Genomic DNA, 16,356 nt, shown 5'->3' on the forward strand with positions numbered 1-16,356 from the left:
TAAGGTCCTGCGAGCCGTGCGGTGTGGCCAATTAAAAAAAAAAATGTGGATCCAATCCTCGGGATTCATACCCTGGCTTTGCGCCGCCAACTGGCCCTAAGACATGGGCTCGTTACTTGACCTCTTTAATCTTGAGTTTCCTCATCTGTACGCTGGAGACAATCACAGCACCCCTCTCAAGGGACTAAGAGAGATACCGCAGGCAAACTGTTTTGCATAATACCTGGCATTTAGTAAACTTTCAATGAACTGATAACTGCTGTTATGATTTCAGAAACGTGGAAACAAACATGGAGCAGAGAAGTGACAGGCTGATGGAGAGAAGGCAGTGAGTGGCAAGGGAAAGTACAGCGTCCTGGGGTCCCACACCCTTGCTTCTAGTGGTTATGCCCCAGTTGGGTGGTCCCCTCACTCTCCCCACTCACTCGAGAACAGGCTCTCTCTTTGTCAGGGACTAGCGGCAGAGAGAAAGTTGACCACTCAGCCAGAACTGGGAGAGCTTCCACAGGAGAACATTTCCTTTTTATTGTCTGTCAACTCTTCTTTGGTAAACAAGAAACCCAAAGGGGAAAGGGAGCACGCCAAGTCAAGGACAGGGCCGGTGCCCGCCACGACAGGAGCTCTGAGAAGACAGCTACACCACTAGCGAGGCGGGGCATGGAACCTGGGGGTCCGGGGTGGCTGGTGGCATGGGGGAGAGGCAGAGGGGAGGGTGCACTCTGTTGGACGTAGAAGCCTAAATCATACAGCGAATGAGCTCATGCCTCACAGCGAAGAGAGCGAGGGACTCCCCACCTGTGCCCCCGCCCACCTTCTATGCGGTTGGTGCCCCTCTGCATGCAGAGCGCTGTGACTGGTCATCCAGGCTTGGGTTGGAGGGGGCTCCAGGGGGCCCGTCAGCAGCCCCTTCTGCATCTCTTCTTTCCTGCTCTGCAGGCTGGGGTGTGTGCAGATGGCAGGGGGCAGCGGGAGGGATGCTCAGGATCTCCGGGTCTGGGTGGGAAGTGGCAGGGCAGCAGGGGCAGGTTTGAGGGGAGGTGGATAAGCAGCCCCCATCCCCCCTTTTACATGGGTGGCTCACTGCAGAGGACAATCTCCAGGTCCTTGCGGTAGAGCTTCCCCGCCTCGGCCAAGGACATGACACTCTTTTTGTAGCTGGTGAGCTGTTGGATGTTCATTTCCTAGGAGACAGAGAGGAGAGGGTAAGAGGCTCAGAGGACGGCCCCACCTACACGGCCAGCTGTTCATTCAGCCAGAACCTTTCCCTTATCCCATCTCAGTGCAAGTAGCTTAGAGGCACACAAAGCATGGCCTTGGGAGTCAGAGAGCCCTGGATGAAAAACACTCTCCCTTTCACTTAGTGGCTGCATCGCTTTGGGAAAGTATTCAACCTTTGCTGAGTCTCAGCTGCCTCATCTGTAAAATGGGTACAGTAACGAGCCTGCCTCATCGGCGTGTTTTGATGACGTGAGGAAATGAATGTAAACAATGCTTAGCACAGTACCTGACACACAGCACGCACTCCAAACAGCAGCTGTTGATGACAGTCATTATCTATGCATGGCTTCTCCAAACTCCTCTACCTCAGTGAGCCTCCATTTACTCAATCTGCTGGGTCCCTGCAGGTGAGGAGGAGAATGCCAGGGGAGCTCCCCGGTTTCGTCTTCAGGCCCCTTGGATTCATGCTTCCTAAAAGCCTCACCCAGCGAAACAAGGGATTCTAACTCCTTTCTCCTCCAGCGGCAAGCCTACCAGCCTACTGCTTGTTCACTGGCTCCTTGTGGCCTTGAGGGGCACTAAGACAGGTGACCCACAGACATATGCCCAGAGTCTCATACAAAATGGAGGCCAACATGTACAGAACACCAACAGCCCACATGCCTTGTGTTGCTTTGGATGGAAATAGCCGAAAGTTCTGAAATAGAGCAAAGTCATCATCAACGTTGGAAACTCACTAAACAACTGTCTTTTCTTTCCCTCCTCCTTCCTCTTCCTCCTCCTTTTGTATGGAACACGTCGGCAGATCTTTTTTTTTTTTTTAAATAGTTCCCCTTCCAGGCTGATGGGTCGTTATTTCCATTCAGCTAATGAGAAAAGTGAGGTGTAAAGACTAAGGTATTGGCTAAAGGATGGGACCAACTCTACAGCCATAAGGAGTCTTTGTCCCCTGAGTAATTCTTTACGTGGCTCACCTGCCCTCAGTGCTCCAAGGTCAGTCTTTTATTGCATCGTTTGGCGACATCCCCTCACGTTACTGATTCCTGGGTTTGTGCCACCACCCAGCCCCAAGGCACTTTGCAAGCATCTCTAGCTCTGAGGGGCATCTTCACTAAAGTTGTGAAGTTCCTGGAAAAAACGTCACCTAGTCCATAACACCAGGGTGTGCCTGAGCGACCTACCACTCGATTAGGAGCTATGGAAGTGACCCCATATATCAAGCCTGCGCTTGACAAAAACCCTCCAGTTCAGTGTGGCATCAAGAGTTTTAGACAGGAATGACAGAGGGGGCTGCTTACTTTCTGTGTCTAGAAGTATTGCTTGAAGCTGAGGATGGCTTTAGCAAGTTGCAACTGTCTTAGGACTGATAGGAAATGTCGACGTTTGAAGCCCATCAGCCTGTCCCTCAGGAGCCTCAAACATAAATCTGCTCAGAAACCGAATCACCGTCCGTGAAGGCACCATCAAAATGGCATACACGGACTTCCCCTGGTTGGCGCAGTGGGTAAAGAATCCGCCTGCCAATGCAGGGGACACGGGTTTGAGCCCTGGTCTGGGAAGATCCCACATGCCACGGAGCAACAAAGCCCGTGTGCCACAACTACTGAGCCTGCGCTCTAGAGCCTGTGAGCCACAACTACTGAGCCCGCATGCCACAACTACTGAAGCCTGCGCGCCTAGATCCTGTGCTCTGCAACAAGAGAAGCCATCGCAATGAGAAACCTGCATTTGGCAATGAAGAGTAGCCCCCGCTCGCCGCAAACTAGAGAAAGCCTGCATGCAGCAACGAAGACCCAACACAGCCAAAAAATAATAAATAAATAATAAATTTATTTTTTAAAAAAAGGCATATGCATCTGCCATGTGGGCTCACCTAAAAATGGCCATTCCCCTCCCACTCAGGGGCTGTTATTTACAAGCATGCAGCTCTCTCTACTGATTCAATTCACTCAATCCCATGTGCTAAATCTGGAGCTTAGTACAGGTGAAGGCTCCCGGGTAAACAATTTTATTAATATCCTGTGTCTCTAATCTTCAGAGTTGTTTCCTAGCCCCAACACCTGACTCTTTGTTTCCACATCTCGAGTCAAGCTGTGTAGCCATATGAGTTGTCTTTAGTGGTAATCAAGAAAGAGCCTAGTTAGGATGATGACCAGGAAATTCGGATCCTCTCCCAAGATTTGATGCCTGCCTTCAAGGCCCATCAGCCTCAGGCATAAAGCAGGGTGATATGGAGAATAATCAGGCCTCATTAATACAATTACAGTTAAAGATATTTTCCATTACGATGTGCAACATTCCTTGGACACATAAGGATGCACAAGTAATTTTCTCCTAGAGTTTGGTGCCAGGAAAACGTCTGCTGAGTTCAAACACTTGGTGAGTACTTCCTTTCTTCCTAGGAAGTATTTGCTTATAATTTGTTTTCTGCCTCTTTCAAAAAGCAATTGTAGGTAGTGTAAAGCAAAAAAATAAATTTAGGGTGAAAGAAATGAAGGATGGTATTCAGGATAAAGAAGTCGGAAGGCAGTTGGAAAGGGAGACAGATAGACTCAGAGGCTGTGATGAATTTTTTGCCCTGAAATTGAGCATTATATTTAGCTCTAGCCTGACCGCCCAGGCAGTTAGACAACGCAAGGAATTATAGAGCGTTCCTCATCTAATTAAAGAAAGCAGCAAAACCATTTTCTCAGAGAAAGACATTTTGCAGGAGGTGGAGGAAAATGCTGCCAAGACTCATCTCCCGGTTCCTGTAAAAAGTCTTTTTTGTTGGCCGTGTGGCTGACACTTCCAAGAACTGGGCCACATCAAAACTGCCATGGCCTCATAGCTGCATTATTTACATCAGCCAGCAGGTAGAAGAAACCCAAGTGTCTGCCTGTGAATGGACAGATAAAATGGGGGCTAGACACACCACGGAATGTTACTGAGCCTTAAATAGGAAGGAATTTCCGACATGTGCTACAACATGGATGAACCTTGAAGACGTTAACGCTGAGTGAAATGAGCCAGACACAGAAAGATAAATACTGTATGATCTCACTTATATGAAGTATCTAGAGCAGTGAGATGCACGGAGAAAGTAGAATGATGAGTGCCAGTGGCCGGGGGCAGGCAGCAAGGGGGAGTTATTGTTTAATGGCTACGGAGTTTCAGTCTGGAAGGATGAAGAAGAGTGCTGGATGGTGGTGACAGTGGCACAACATCGTGAATGTAGTTAATGCCACTGAACTGTACTTAAAAATGGTTAAGATGGCAAACTTTTTTATGTGTATTAAAAAAAAAAAATCAGTCAATTCAACCAGAAGAAAACCAAACCAAAAAACTGCCGTTGCCTTGTTAGGGGGTGATCAGAGAGGAGCAAAACGCACTCCTCCGCCTTCCTTCCCACCCCCATCCTGCCTCCAGGACAGCACCCCACCTCCGGGCTCAGCCACTCACCTTCTTGTTTTTCTCATACAAATCCTTCAGGAGGGCGTCCAGCTCATTCTCATCAATGTAGCCACTTCCATCCTGGCGGGGAGCAGAGGGTCAGCACAGAGCCTCAGAACTCAGGCCCCGTGATCCCCGACCACAGTCTAGCTTTGCTAACGGTCTCTACTCTGAGCAAAAGAGGTGCTCAAATAACGTGTCACTTCTGACTTTACCAGTCACTGCAGGAACGGGAGGGTCCAGGGAAAACTGTTGGTAACCTTCCCTTCTGGTGTTTTTCATTTGCACTGAAATTGTCAGTGAGGTTCAAGAAGCATTTCGCTAACTCCCTGGGTGTCGAATCCCACAACAAGATGTCAGGATGAACACAGGCTATTTAAAGTTTACCCCCAAGCCTACAGTTCTAAGGAAAACCATTGGAGTCACCTACACAGGGGCAGCTAAGGGAGGGGCGACATTGGTACGGAGGGCCTCTCACTCCCCACTTCCTAGGAAGACAGCAAGATTATGACCTGGCACCAGGGGAGCAGTACTGAGCACCTCCTCTCTTTGGGTACCAACAATGTAATCACACCCTAGTTCCAGGCATAACCCTCTTCCATGAGCTATTCTCTCCTATACTTTTAAGGAACCAAAACCTTGGGTCCCACAGGCCACACACTGAAGGACATTTATCTTCTCACACAGCAGGAGATGCTGCAGGGAATCCAAAGGGACAGGAAGAAACTGCATGGCTCAGATTGCTGCTCCGACAGCTCGTTTACTCCTAAGGACCAAGGCGAGCCATTCTGGTGGGGTGGGGGAGGAGGGGGGGCTGGAACGGGCCTCCTGCTTTTCCATCCACACCGTCCTCTGTCTTACCTTGTCGTAAAATGTGAAGATTGCGTTGAACTCCTCCGAGGTCAGCTTCATGCCCTGGAAGGCCCAAGGTATTAAAGACAGAAGCCAAAGCCCTGCAGAGAGTGTGTGTGTGTGTGTGTGTGTGTGTGTGTGTGGTGTGTGTGGTGTGTGTGTGTGTGGTGTGTGTGTGCGCGCGTGCGCGCTGAGGAGGGGTGAGCTCAGAGGGGTGAGGGGAAGGGAGGAGGAATTGAAGAAAAGCAAAGAGGCTATTTTACCTGAAATTTAAGCAGGAAGTTTTCCTGTACAGGCAAGAGTCTGGAAAGAGAATGTTAGAGCAGCGATTAAGAGACAGAGCAGAAGCAAGAACAACTCGGACCTGGGGGGAGAGGATGCAGAAGGAGCATCTGTAGTTATGGAAACGATTCTCTGAGCACTTAATAATCGGGTGTCAGTGGAAAGTTTCTAAAAGAGGGAGACGGAACGTTGAGGTGATGCTCATGATTTGATCTAACTGATTTGTGCTCAGGACACCTGACCTGTGACCTTCCCCACTGATTGATCTTGGCGATAGGGACGGTAGCACAGGGATGATCTGCAGGGATCTTGTGAAAAGTGATGCTGGGGTGAGGTGAGGGCAGGCACTTACCGGGACATCTCCGAGAGGCCCAGTTTGCCGTCCCCGTTCAAGTCAAACATCCGTAGCTGTTGGGGACAGAAAGTGGTGTCTGGGTTATTTGCTTTGACTTTCTCTCATGTCGGACCTTGGCCTGCCATCCCCTGTACTTGGAGAGGAAGGAGGATGGGGGAATATGCTCATGCGTCCTCTGAGGTCACCTGGTGGCAGGGACCAGCATGGGCTGAATCGGTTCACTGGGGAGACAGCAGGGACTTGGTCACGGCTCCCCTCCCCCTTTCTCAGGGACAGGCCGCAGAAGACAGCAGACCAGCACCGAAGGCCCACCCTCTCCAAGTTTATCCTCTCCTGGAGCTGTGGAGGCTGTCATGGACAACAGATGCTCCCGTCTTACAGTGTCCCAGGAGCATTTGGCTGAGGGGGGACCTCAAGAGAGAAGGCTCAGGGCCCATGAACTAGCATCCCTCTTGCTGGCTGCCACTGGAGTCACCTCTCCTGGACCTGAAGAATCAGCTAACTAGCGACCCCACAAACCCTGAATCCACCGATTTGGGGCCCGCGTCCTGCACCCCTGGGGAGGAGGGATACTTTCAGCCACTCACTATGGTTTGGGTGTACTCTTGGAGCTTAGGTTCATCATATGGTCGGTTCGCCTTCTTCAGCAGGTCAGACAGGAATCCCTGGAATACCAAAGTCCTCTTCAGATCTCCCAGTTCAGGCTGTCTGTCCCTGACTCACTTACCTGCTCCTTCAGACGGTCACTCAACACTGTTTTCTGGGGCACATCATTTGCGTAGCTTGCAGCCCTCACAATTCCCTCACCCCTTAATGCTTGTGGAGTAACCCTGAAGGGGGAGGGAGCTGCTGGATGCAACCTCACCCCATAGGCCAGGCAGTAGAAACTGGCTCTGGCTCCTCAGAGAGCCCAGGACACATGCTAAGCAGTGCCTGGGACTCCTTGGGTCCAGAGGAATTTAGGGGTAGACGTGCAAGCGAGAAGGCCAAACTGCTGGAATGCCTGTCCTGGGCACTGACGTGCAGAGGAACGTGAACTGGTTGAACTCCTACAGCTCTGTGTTGCTGATTTCACATGGCTGAACATGTCCAACCATTCAGAGCTGGGCCTGAGTATCCCAAAGCAGACCACACACCTACATTCCTCACCCACCCTCTCCTCCCTCCCCAGGTTCCTTAAACCCACCACCACTTTGGTCTCAGGCCCATTTTCTGCGCCCTCCATGTCCTCTCCAAGGTTCATCTTACCTTGAGTTCGTTGGCTTCGATGTAGCCGCTTCTGTCTGTGTCATACTTGCGCCAAGCCTGCAATGGGAATGTCAACCTATTCACAAAGATTTATCCACACCTATAAGCTTCCCTCCATCTTCCTTTAACGGGCCAGGCCGGGTCTTGATATTCAAGAATATTACAATGAGATGGGGACATGGAGATGGTCCAGACCAGTCCCTTCCATGTCGCAGTTGAAGAGATAAGGGAAGGTGTCTTGGCCAAGGTCACAGAGAAGAAAACAAGCCTGCTGGGACAAGGTCTCCTTACTGTAACTGGCTTCAGGATCATCTTGTAACCAGGGTTATGGTTTTCTAAGGTGTTAACCAGGCAGATTTTTACCAGGGCCAGCACTATGATCTGTTGGATCCCATTTTTGCTGTGGGTATATTGGGTGTCCTTTTACTGTTCTGGAAGCTTCTCATTCTCCGCGTGGGAGTTGGGGGCAAGGGTAAGAACCCTCTGGAAGGGGCAGAAGCAGGCTTTGGTTACTCCTCATTGTACTGCGTCCTCAACCCCTCCACCACGATGCATATGGCAGCCACGTCTGAAGGTGGAACAGAATTGGTAGTGTAATCAGTTTGTTTAGACTATCCCAAGGCCACTCCCCCATCTTTCTGATAAAAAACATCGCCCCATTTTTTTTTAGGAAACCACCCCTCTCTCATGCTCAGTCCACATGGTTCCAGAGGGGCTGATCCATCTCCAGAGGGAGGCATGCGATCTAGGCCTAGACAATCGGTCCATCACTGGATCTTGCTCCATACTGGTTCTGGGCTCTGATATGAGTCCCAGATATTCAGTACATGCATTGGGTCCCTGTGAGGGACCAGAGAACTGCCTGCTGACCACAGCATCTGGGGGATCAAAGAGAAGCAGAGCTTCAGCAGGTGATATGGGTCTGACCACCTCCTTCCTCTCTATTCTGGCCATCCGAGCAGGAGCAGACATCACACAGGAGAAACAAGGAAAAACAGTTGGAATGGTTTTAAAATGTTTTCACCTCCCTAGTTTCTTCACCTCCCTAGTTTCCCTCTCCTTGAATGTGGACTGAACTTAGTGACTCACTTCTAATGAATAGAACACAGCAGATACGGCAGTGTGTGGCTTCCAAGCCTAGGTCATAAAGACATCGAGGCTTCCTTCTTGTTCTGCCTCTTTGATCACTCACTCTGGAGGAAGCCAGGTGCCACGTCATAAGGACACTCACTCAAGCAGCCCTATAGAAAGGCTCATGTAGTGAGAAACTGAGGCCCCTTGCCAACAGCCACGTGAGTGCACCACCTTGGAAGTGCATCTTCCAGCTCCAGTCAAGCCTTCAGATGACTGCAGCCCAGCTGACATCTTGACTCTGAACCAGAGCCACTTGGCTGAGCTGTTACCAAATTTCCAACCACAGAAACTGAGAGATAATAAATGTTTGTTGCCTTAGGCTGGTAAATTTTGGGGGGGTAATTTGTCACACAGCGATAGTTAACTAATACAATGGTCCTGAAAAAATCTGGTCCTGAATGCAGCTGTCCTGAAACCCCAGTGTTTAACCCAGTCTATCTTGTGGGGAGGTGGGAATACCATGGTGGGGGATGAGAGTGGGTGTATCTGTGACAAACGGCCCAGAGAACCCTGTTTCCCTAATCTTTGGTCTATTTTGGTGCCTGATCACAGTTCTTAGATTTTCTTCCAAGTTTTCTTCCCTTGATTTTTTTTTTTTTTTTTTTGCGGTACGCGGGCCTCTCGCTGTTGTGGCCTCTCCCATTACGGAGCACAGGCTCTGGACGCGCAGGCTCAGGGGCCATGGCTCACGGGCCCAGCCGCTCCGCGGCATGTGGGATCTTCCCGGACCGGGGCACGAACCCGTGCCCCCTGCATCGGCAGGCGGGCTCTCAACCACTGCACCACTAGGGAAGCCCTCTTCCCTTGATTTTTATTCCCTTCTCCCTCAGCTCCAAACAGCACAGTTAGATACCAGCAACTCTTGATTTTCTGAAAGTCAGCAGGCGCTAATTCTTTTCCCAGATTTGATCTCCTGTCTCCTCAACTTCTCCACATCATGTCCCCCACTTTAAAAAAAGTTTTTATTGTGGTTGATTTACAATGTTGTGTTAGTTTCTGGTGTACAGCAAAGTGATTCAGAAATATATATATATATATATATATATATATATACACACACACACACATACACACGCATATATATATATTTTTTCCATTATGGTTTATCACAGGATATTGAATATAGTTCTCTGTGCTATACAGCAGGACCTTGTTGTTTATCCATTCTATATATAATAGTTTGCATCTGCTAGTCCCAAACTTCCAATCCATCCTTCCCCCACCCCACCTCCCCCTTGGCAGCCACAAGTCTGTTCCCTATATCTGTGAATCCATTTATATTTCGTAGATAAGTTCATTTGTGTCATATTTTAGATTCCACATATCAGTGATATCATATGGTATTTGTCTTTCTCTTTCTGACTTAGTATGATAATCTCTAGCTCCATCCATGTAGCTGCAAATGGCATTATTTCATTCCTCCTTTATGGCTGAGTAATATTTCATTATATATATGTACCACACATTCATCTGTTGATGGCATGTCCCCCTTTTATTGTGAGGAGTGTGAGAATGTATAGATATTTTAGGATCTTTCTTCCATACCAGCAAACTAGGCTGTGTAATTCTCATGGTATAGTAGTGGCTCAAAAAATTTGATCCTGATTTTTTAAAGAGTTATGAGATATGAGCAAGTCCCAATAAAAAGGTAGATATATTCTACGTACAACTTGGGTAAATGATTTTTGATTAGGGGAGAGTTCTTTCTTTGGGGAAAGAAAATGCCCGGCTCCATCAAAATATTCCTTCCCATGCTCCGAAAGCCCGCCCTTGAGTAAGCACAAAGAAATATGTGCAGATTTTCAAATATGACTTCACCAACCACCTGCATGCCTTTAGTGTATAGGAATTTAGTTCATCTAGGTTGAGTCTTGACTGGGAGAAAAAGGCAGACACCCCCTAAATTGCCTCAGGGGAGGATAACCTGAAGGGACCCCAGTCCTCCCAGAAAGCAAAGCAGCCAGCTGCTTTCGGAGTGAGATCATCCTAGCAGTTCTGACCTCCCTCCCTCCCTCTCTCCCTCCCTCCCTGGATCCACACCCAGCTCCATGCTCTCACGCTGGACTTCTCTTTCCATCTCGTACTTTGTGCTCAGCCATCACAAAGTATGGTCATTATTCTCTTCCCATTCAAGGAAAAGAGTTCAAGGAACCTGGGCTTTGTGAAATCTCAAACAAATCCTGAGGTGTCACTTACGTTAGAAATTAAAATGTTGGGATGAGCAGTGGGATGGAAGCATCTGGCAGCACAAACCTTTCAGGGCTACAGAGGGGCCATTTCATGTTTCCAGCTGATAAAGATGGAATGAATGGACAGCCCCAGGAGGGGATGGTCCTGTAGGATGATGGGGTCCCAGGAAACCTGTGGGATGGGGGTGGCGTTGGCTCAGTAGTTATGCTGGGGCTTAAAGGATAAAGGCAGGTAAAATATGGAACCATGTCAACTACACAGAGAGAAACCACTGATGATTTAGAGAGAGAGGGTTTCCTTCCCCTCCTCTTTAAGCATCTCTGCCCCCTGCAAGCTGTCATCCCCATTCTCCTGATCATAGGTGGAAGGGAGGCCAATCTCTGGCCACCTCCCTATCAGGAAAGGAGTAATCAAGTATAAACGCTCCCTTTTCTACAGACAGAAAAACGGACACTCACAAAAGCAGCACCCTGACAAGTTCTATGTATAGGCGGACTTTTCCTCCTAGACAGGCAAGGGGGGAACTAAGAACAGAATCCAGCCTGTCAATGACCAGCTTATGGAATTTTGCCATTGTGAAAAAACTGGAGAAAATCCTTTAAAGCACAATAAAATTAAATCCATATCTGATGCTTAGGCAAGCTACCACTTAAAAAAATGAGTGTTCTGCCCTAAGAATCCATTATTTCTAACTGACTTTCTATCTGTATGGGGAACTCACTGCCACGTGTGTTTCTGAACTAGCTCTCTAGTCATGTTTAAGCAGTGAATCAGGGACAGGGGATTACCGGTGGCTAGAAATGGATTTAACATGACAAATGGCGACTGGAGTTGTGTTGAAGGCTAGTCATTATTTATCACAGCAGGCACTGTGTGTGCGTGTGTGTGTGGGTGGTATGGGTTGAATTTCACCTTGAGGGACACATACATTGAATCGCTAGGGTGCAGAGCCCCAGAAAAATAACAAAAATAACTGGTAGTTCGCTGGACATCAGGATTAGTAATATATTTGGTTAAACCGCATGGAATTTCCAATTTTTGTAAATAAAGAATGGTTAAATATGAGCAATTTCACATGGTTCAGTCTATCAATTGCATATTACTCAAAAGACACTTGAGTTTGGATGTCCTATTTCCCACGAGGATCTCAAAGAATTGCTACTGCAAAGATGGCAACATCCATTTTAAAGATGGACAGTGAAGCCCAGACCACAGTCAAAGACCAAACCTGGAAGATACTGGAAACTGGAATTCTCACTGGGCTTTTCCAGTTTTAGAATGGTACCTAAATCCATCCTTCTCAAGAATGCTCCTTGGAACTCTGAATTCCAGGAACACTAATGCTATTGAGTGAGAAGGAACTATGAAAGATTCTGGAGGCAAACCAAGTGAAACAGGTCTCTTTACTGCAGGATTTCTCAGAGCTTGTAATATGCAAATATCTGTGGCAAATACCCAAATGGGAAGTGGTGTGTACACATTATTTTCCAAAGGTACTTTACCCAAGCTTACTTCTCACCTTATTCCCCACACTTTAACGTGCACACACGTCACCTGGGGATCTTGCTAAAATGTAGATTCTGATTCAGTGGGTCAGGGACTCTGCATTTCTTTTTTTTTTTTTTTTTTGCGGTACGCAGGCCTCTCACTGTTGTGGCCTCTCCCATTGCGGAGCACAGGCTCCGGATGCGCAGGCTCAGCGGCCATGGCTCACGGGGCCAGCCACTCCGCGGCATGTGGGATCTTCCCAGACCGGGACACGAACCCGTGTCCTCTGCCTCGGCAGGCGGACTCTCAACCACTGTGCCACCAGCGAAGCCCGGGACTCTGTGTTTCTAACAAGCACCCAGGTGGTGGCGACATTGATGCTCCTGGTCCATGGACCACATTTTGAGTAGTTGAGCTACTCAAAAGGGGTTTAGTGTCTTCCAGGGACCATTCCCAGGCATTGGGTGGGCCTGGCTCTGAACACGAGAGAAAGTCAGGCCCCGATGTACAAAAGAGAAGGCAGCGCCTTGGTCTCACCTCCATAAACTCGGTGCTGGAGCCCACATGCTGCCTGAAGCACAGAAGGAAGTTCTCCTCGGTCGGCAAGATCTGCGCCAGCTGTGGGGATCAGAGAGCAACAGTAACATTACGGAGAGCCCTGCCAGGAAGCAAACAGACTTTCCTGTAGGAAGGATGGAAACCAGCCAGTGGCAAGGCAGCATGGGAGTCACATTTTGCTCCATTTTGCTTCCTTTCTTGAGAACAGGGGCTGACAGCCCTTCAAAGGGGAAGAAGGATGTTCTGAGAAGCACTTCTGGGTCACCCCCAAACCTTCAGGTATGAGCAGCTGGAGGGACAGAAAGTGGTGTCACTTTAAAACGCGAGTATCCAGACTCAAAAGAATACTTAATAGATGATTCCATATATATAATTCTAGAAAATGCAAACTAATCTGAGTGCAGGAGGGCCTGACCAGACAGAGGAACATTTTGGGGGTGATGGAGATGCCGTATTTTGATTGTGGTGGTGATTACATGGCTGTATACAGCTGTCTAAACTCATGGAATTTTACACTTCAAATCAATACTGCTTATTATATGTAAATTATACCACAACAAATCCGATTTTTAAAAAACTGCAAGTACCCTTGTGCCGCAAACACTGTTGGCTGCCCCCCTCCACCCCCAATGGCCTTCCGCTCTTCTCTGCTCCCAGCATGCTTGAGTCACAGGCAGATCCTGATTAGTCTCAGCTAGATGTGATAATCCCATTTCCCTGGCCAGTGGTTGGCTTATGGCTAGACATGTGACCTACTCCTGGCCAATGAAATGTGAGGGGCGGTCTACTGCTGGTACCCCTGGGAAAGATTTCCTTATTCTTCTCAGGGACCAAATGAGATGGGCCCCTTCTGCATCTGGATGTGATGCCTGGAACTGCTCTAGCCAGCTTGCTACCAGCCTGAGGATGAAGCTGTTTTAGGGGTGGAGAACAGAACCAAGAGAACTGCCGAGAAGCAGGGCTGGAGACCTTGTCTCCTTCACCAGGAGTCAGTCCTTCTCATGGCCTTTCTCATTAGGAGCCTCTCATAGTTTAAGCTAAGAGTCAGTATATTATGGCCCATGGGCCAAATCTGGCTCAATGCCTGTTTCTGTAAATAAACTTGTATTGGAACATGGTAGGGCCCTTTCGTTTACATTACTGTTTGTGGTGGTTCTGTGCCACAGAGCAGAGTTGCTGAAGGCAGGGTTTACAGCTTGCAAACCCTAAAACACTGACCATAGTCTGGAACTTTACAGAAGAAGCCTGCCAACCCCTGGTTTAAGCCCATTTGAGTCAGGATGTCCTGAGGCTTGCAGTTTAGGCATCTATAGGGATGGTCTTGGTGCTTTTCACAGATCACCGTTGACTAGGCTGGTAGCCCATCCCTCAGCTGCTGTGAAGGATGACCGCTGGTGGCTCATTGCTGCCCCCTGCAGGAGAACTGCCCTCCACCAAACTGCCCCAGCCATCCTCCCTTCCGACCCCCTTCCTGGAGGGGGCAGCTTGCATCCAACGCCTGATTGACATAGGGGTACAAAGGGCCATCCTACCGCTTGCTTCAAGGTGGGGCCAACCCCGTGGCGCAATCCACACTCCAGAGCCCCCACGAGATCAGGCCAAGACGAGGCTCCAGCTGAGACCACGCGCTTGCTTAGCTTCTTGCGCTGCCCTTTCCTGTTGCTCTCTCCTCCCTTCTCTTGAAATCCTACCCACGAATCTCTGTCTCAGTCTCTCCTTCCAGGGCACTGACCTAAGGTACCACGGCAACCAATTCACCGCGGGAGGAGTTCTGCCCTCCTTTATGTGCCGCTGTCATCATTCTGGACCACTTGACCGTGGGTTGCAGACTGATTTCCAGAGGTGTCTGGTTAGGCCTGCACACACAGGCACATGTAGATGTGTCTGTATAAGTGTATGTGTGTATATATAAATTGTTAAACAAGGAGGCCATTAGACTGAGGCAGCCTTAATGCCTTAGTAGCCTACGTTAGCAAACCAAAGTCTAAACAAACAGCCAAAGCAGCCAACTAGGCTCTCCTGAATGATGCGGCCAATCAGATAATTTCCTTGCTTTGTAACTGGCTCTTCCATATAAACGTCTTTCCCGTAGCTCCCATTGGTAGAGTGTTCCTAACTATTTTAGGTTCGGCGCTGGCCCATTTGAATGGATTTGTGCTCCAATAAACTCTTAAAATTTTTAACATGCCTCAGTTTATCTTTTAGCAATATGTATATATCTATGCCCATCAATACACACATATGAATGTATGTGTGTGTATATATTAATATATATAAATTATACATGCTACATATATAAATTATATACACACACACCTTTGGATGCCTTAAGGTGGGGCATGAGCTCTCCTGTTCTGCAAACTTCACTCTCTCTTCTGTCTTAAACTGAGCTCATCACACATTTATAGTACCCGTTGGACCCTGAGAGCATTAAAAGTCTTCATCCCTGTCTTAGGCCAATGTGTGTTGCTTCCTCGTTCCTTGTGAGTCAAAGGAGAAGCTCCATCTGTTCTCTTTCATCAGCCTAAGTGCTGGGAGGGGTGGTGGGGCTTCAAGACCACCACCTCACTCGGATCCCTAGAAGGACTCCTGTGCATGGGAGAGGCACAGGCAACCGACGGCCCTTCCCGTGTAGCTCTTAGCAGGATACTAGGACTCACCTCTGCCATCTCGATTTTCCCATCTGCGTTCTTGTCATACTTCTGCATGAATTCCTTCATCTTCTCCCCAAGGTTGTCACTCTTCGACATCTGCAGAAAGACAAAGGGCGCTGATTTTGCTGCTGGGTCCCCTGCGAACCGTGGATCTCTCACCCTCTTGGTGCAGCAATGGTGGGGAATCATTCTGCACCCCAAATATGCAGGGATGGAACCAGGTTGAACCAATGCTCTGAGTAATCAGGGCTGCACCATTTCCCTTTTTAGGGTTCCTCCAAATCTAAGTGTTCTCTCTTTTTTAAAATTTATTATTTATTTATTAATGTCTGCGTTGGGTCTTTGTTGCTGTGTGTGAGCCCTCTCCAGTTGCAGTGAGCGGGGGCCGCTCTTTGCCGCGGTGCACGGACCTCCCATTGCAGTGGCCTCTCCTGCTGTGGAGCACAGGCCCCAGGAGTACGGGCTTCAGTAGTTGTGGCACGTGGGCTCAGCACGTGCGGCTTGCGGGCTCTAGAGCGCAGGCTCAGTACCTGTGGCGCACGGGCTTAGTTGCTCCACAGCACGTGGGATCCTCCTGGACCAGGGCTCAGACCCGTGTCTCTTGCATTGGCAGGCGACTCTTAACCACTGCGCCACCAGGGAAGTCCTAAGTGTTCTCTTCTTTGAGGCTCAATCACATTATTTTCAAGGGGAAACAGAACATATGGATGTGCTCTGTACCACATAAGTAAACATGCCCGTCTGCCTTTGAGATGGATTAAACCATAAGTCTACCAGAAGGGTGAGGACTTATTTCCATCACTCAGATGTGAGAACTCAGGCCCCAACCTTTCATTGAGGCAGCTTCTAATAAGCCCAACCTATTGCAGGGGCCCCCAATAAGTTCTAGACATTCCACCAGAGCAAAGGTGAGTGCTCATTTTCTTCTTTAAAGACTAACTGGAA

The 16,356-nt window shown here is 48.7% G+C and overlaps 1 protein-coding gene across 1 annotated transcript in view; it reads right to left on the minus strand.

Annotated features, from left to right (window-relative positions):
* Positions 1-497: 497 nt before the first annotated feature.
* CALB2 (calbindin 2) overlaps positions 498-16,356 on the minus strand; it is a 29,180-nt gene continuing 13,321 nt past the window's right edge. The window contains exons 3-11 of the mRNA XM_032613697.1: positions 15,418-15,507; positions 12,737-12,817; positions 7,388-7,444; positions 6,727-6,804; positions 6,137-6,192; positions 5,766-5,805; positions 5,512-5,565; positions 4,660-4,731; positions 498-1,181 (exon numbers count right to left, since the gene is read on the minus strand). Coding sequence (XP_032469588.1) covers positions 1,065-1,181; positions 4,660-4,731; positions 5,512-5,565; positions 5,766-5,805; positions 6,137-6,192; positions 6,727-6,804; positions 7,388-7,444; positions 12,737-12,817; positions 15,418-15,507 — 645 coding nt within the window. The 3' untranslated portion in view covers positions 498-1,064. The remainder of the gene's footprint in view (positions 1,182-4,659; positions 4,732-5,511; positions 5,566-5,765; positions 5,806-6,136; positions 6,193-6,726; positions 6,805-7,387; positions 7,445-12,736; positions 12,818-15,417; positions 15,508-16,356) is intronic.

Source organism: Phocoena sinus, chromosome 19 (assembly GCF_008692025.1).
Source record: "Phocoena sinus isolate mPhoSin1 chromosome 19, mPhoSin1.pri, whole genome shotgun sequence".
In the NCBI taxonomy this organism is placed as follows: Eukaryota; Metazoa; Chordata; class Mammalia; order Artiodactyla; family Phocoenidae; genus Phocoena; species Phocoena sinus.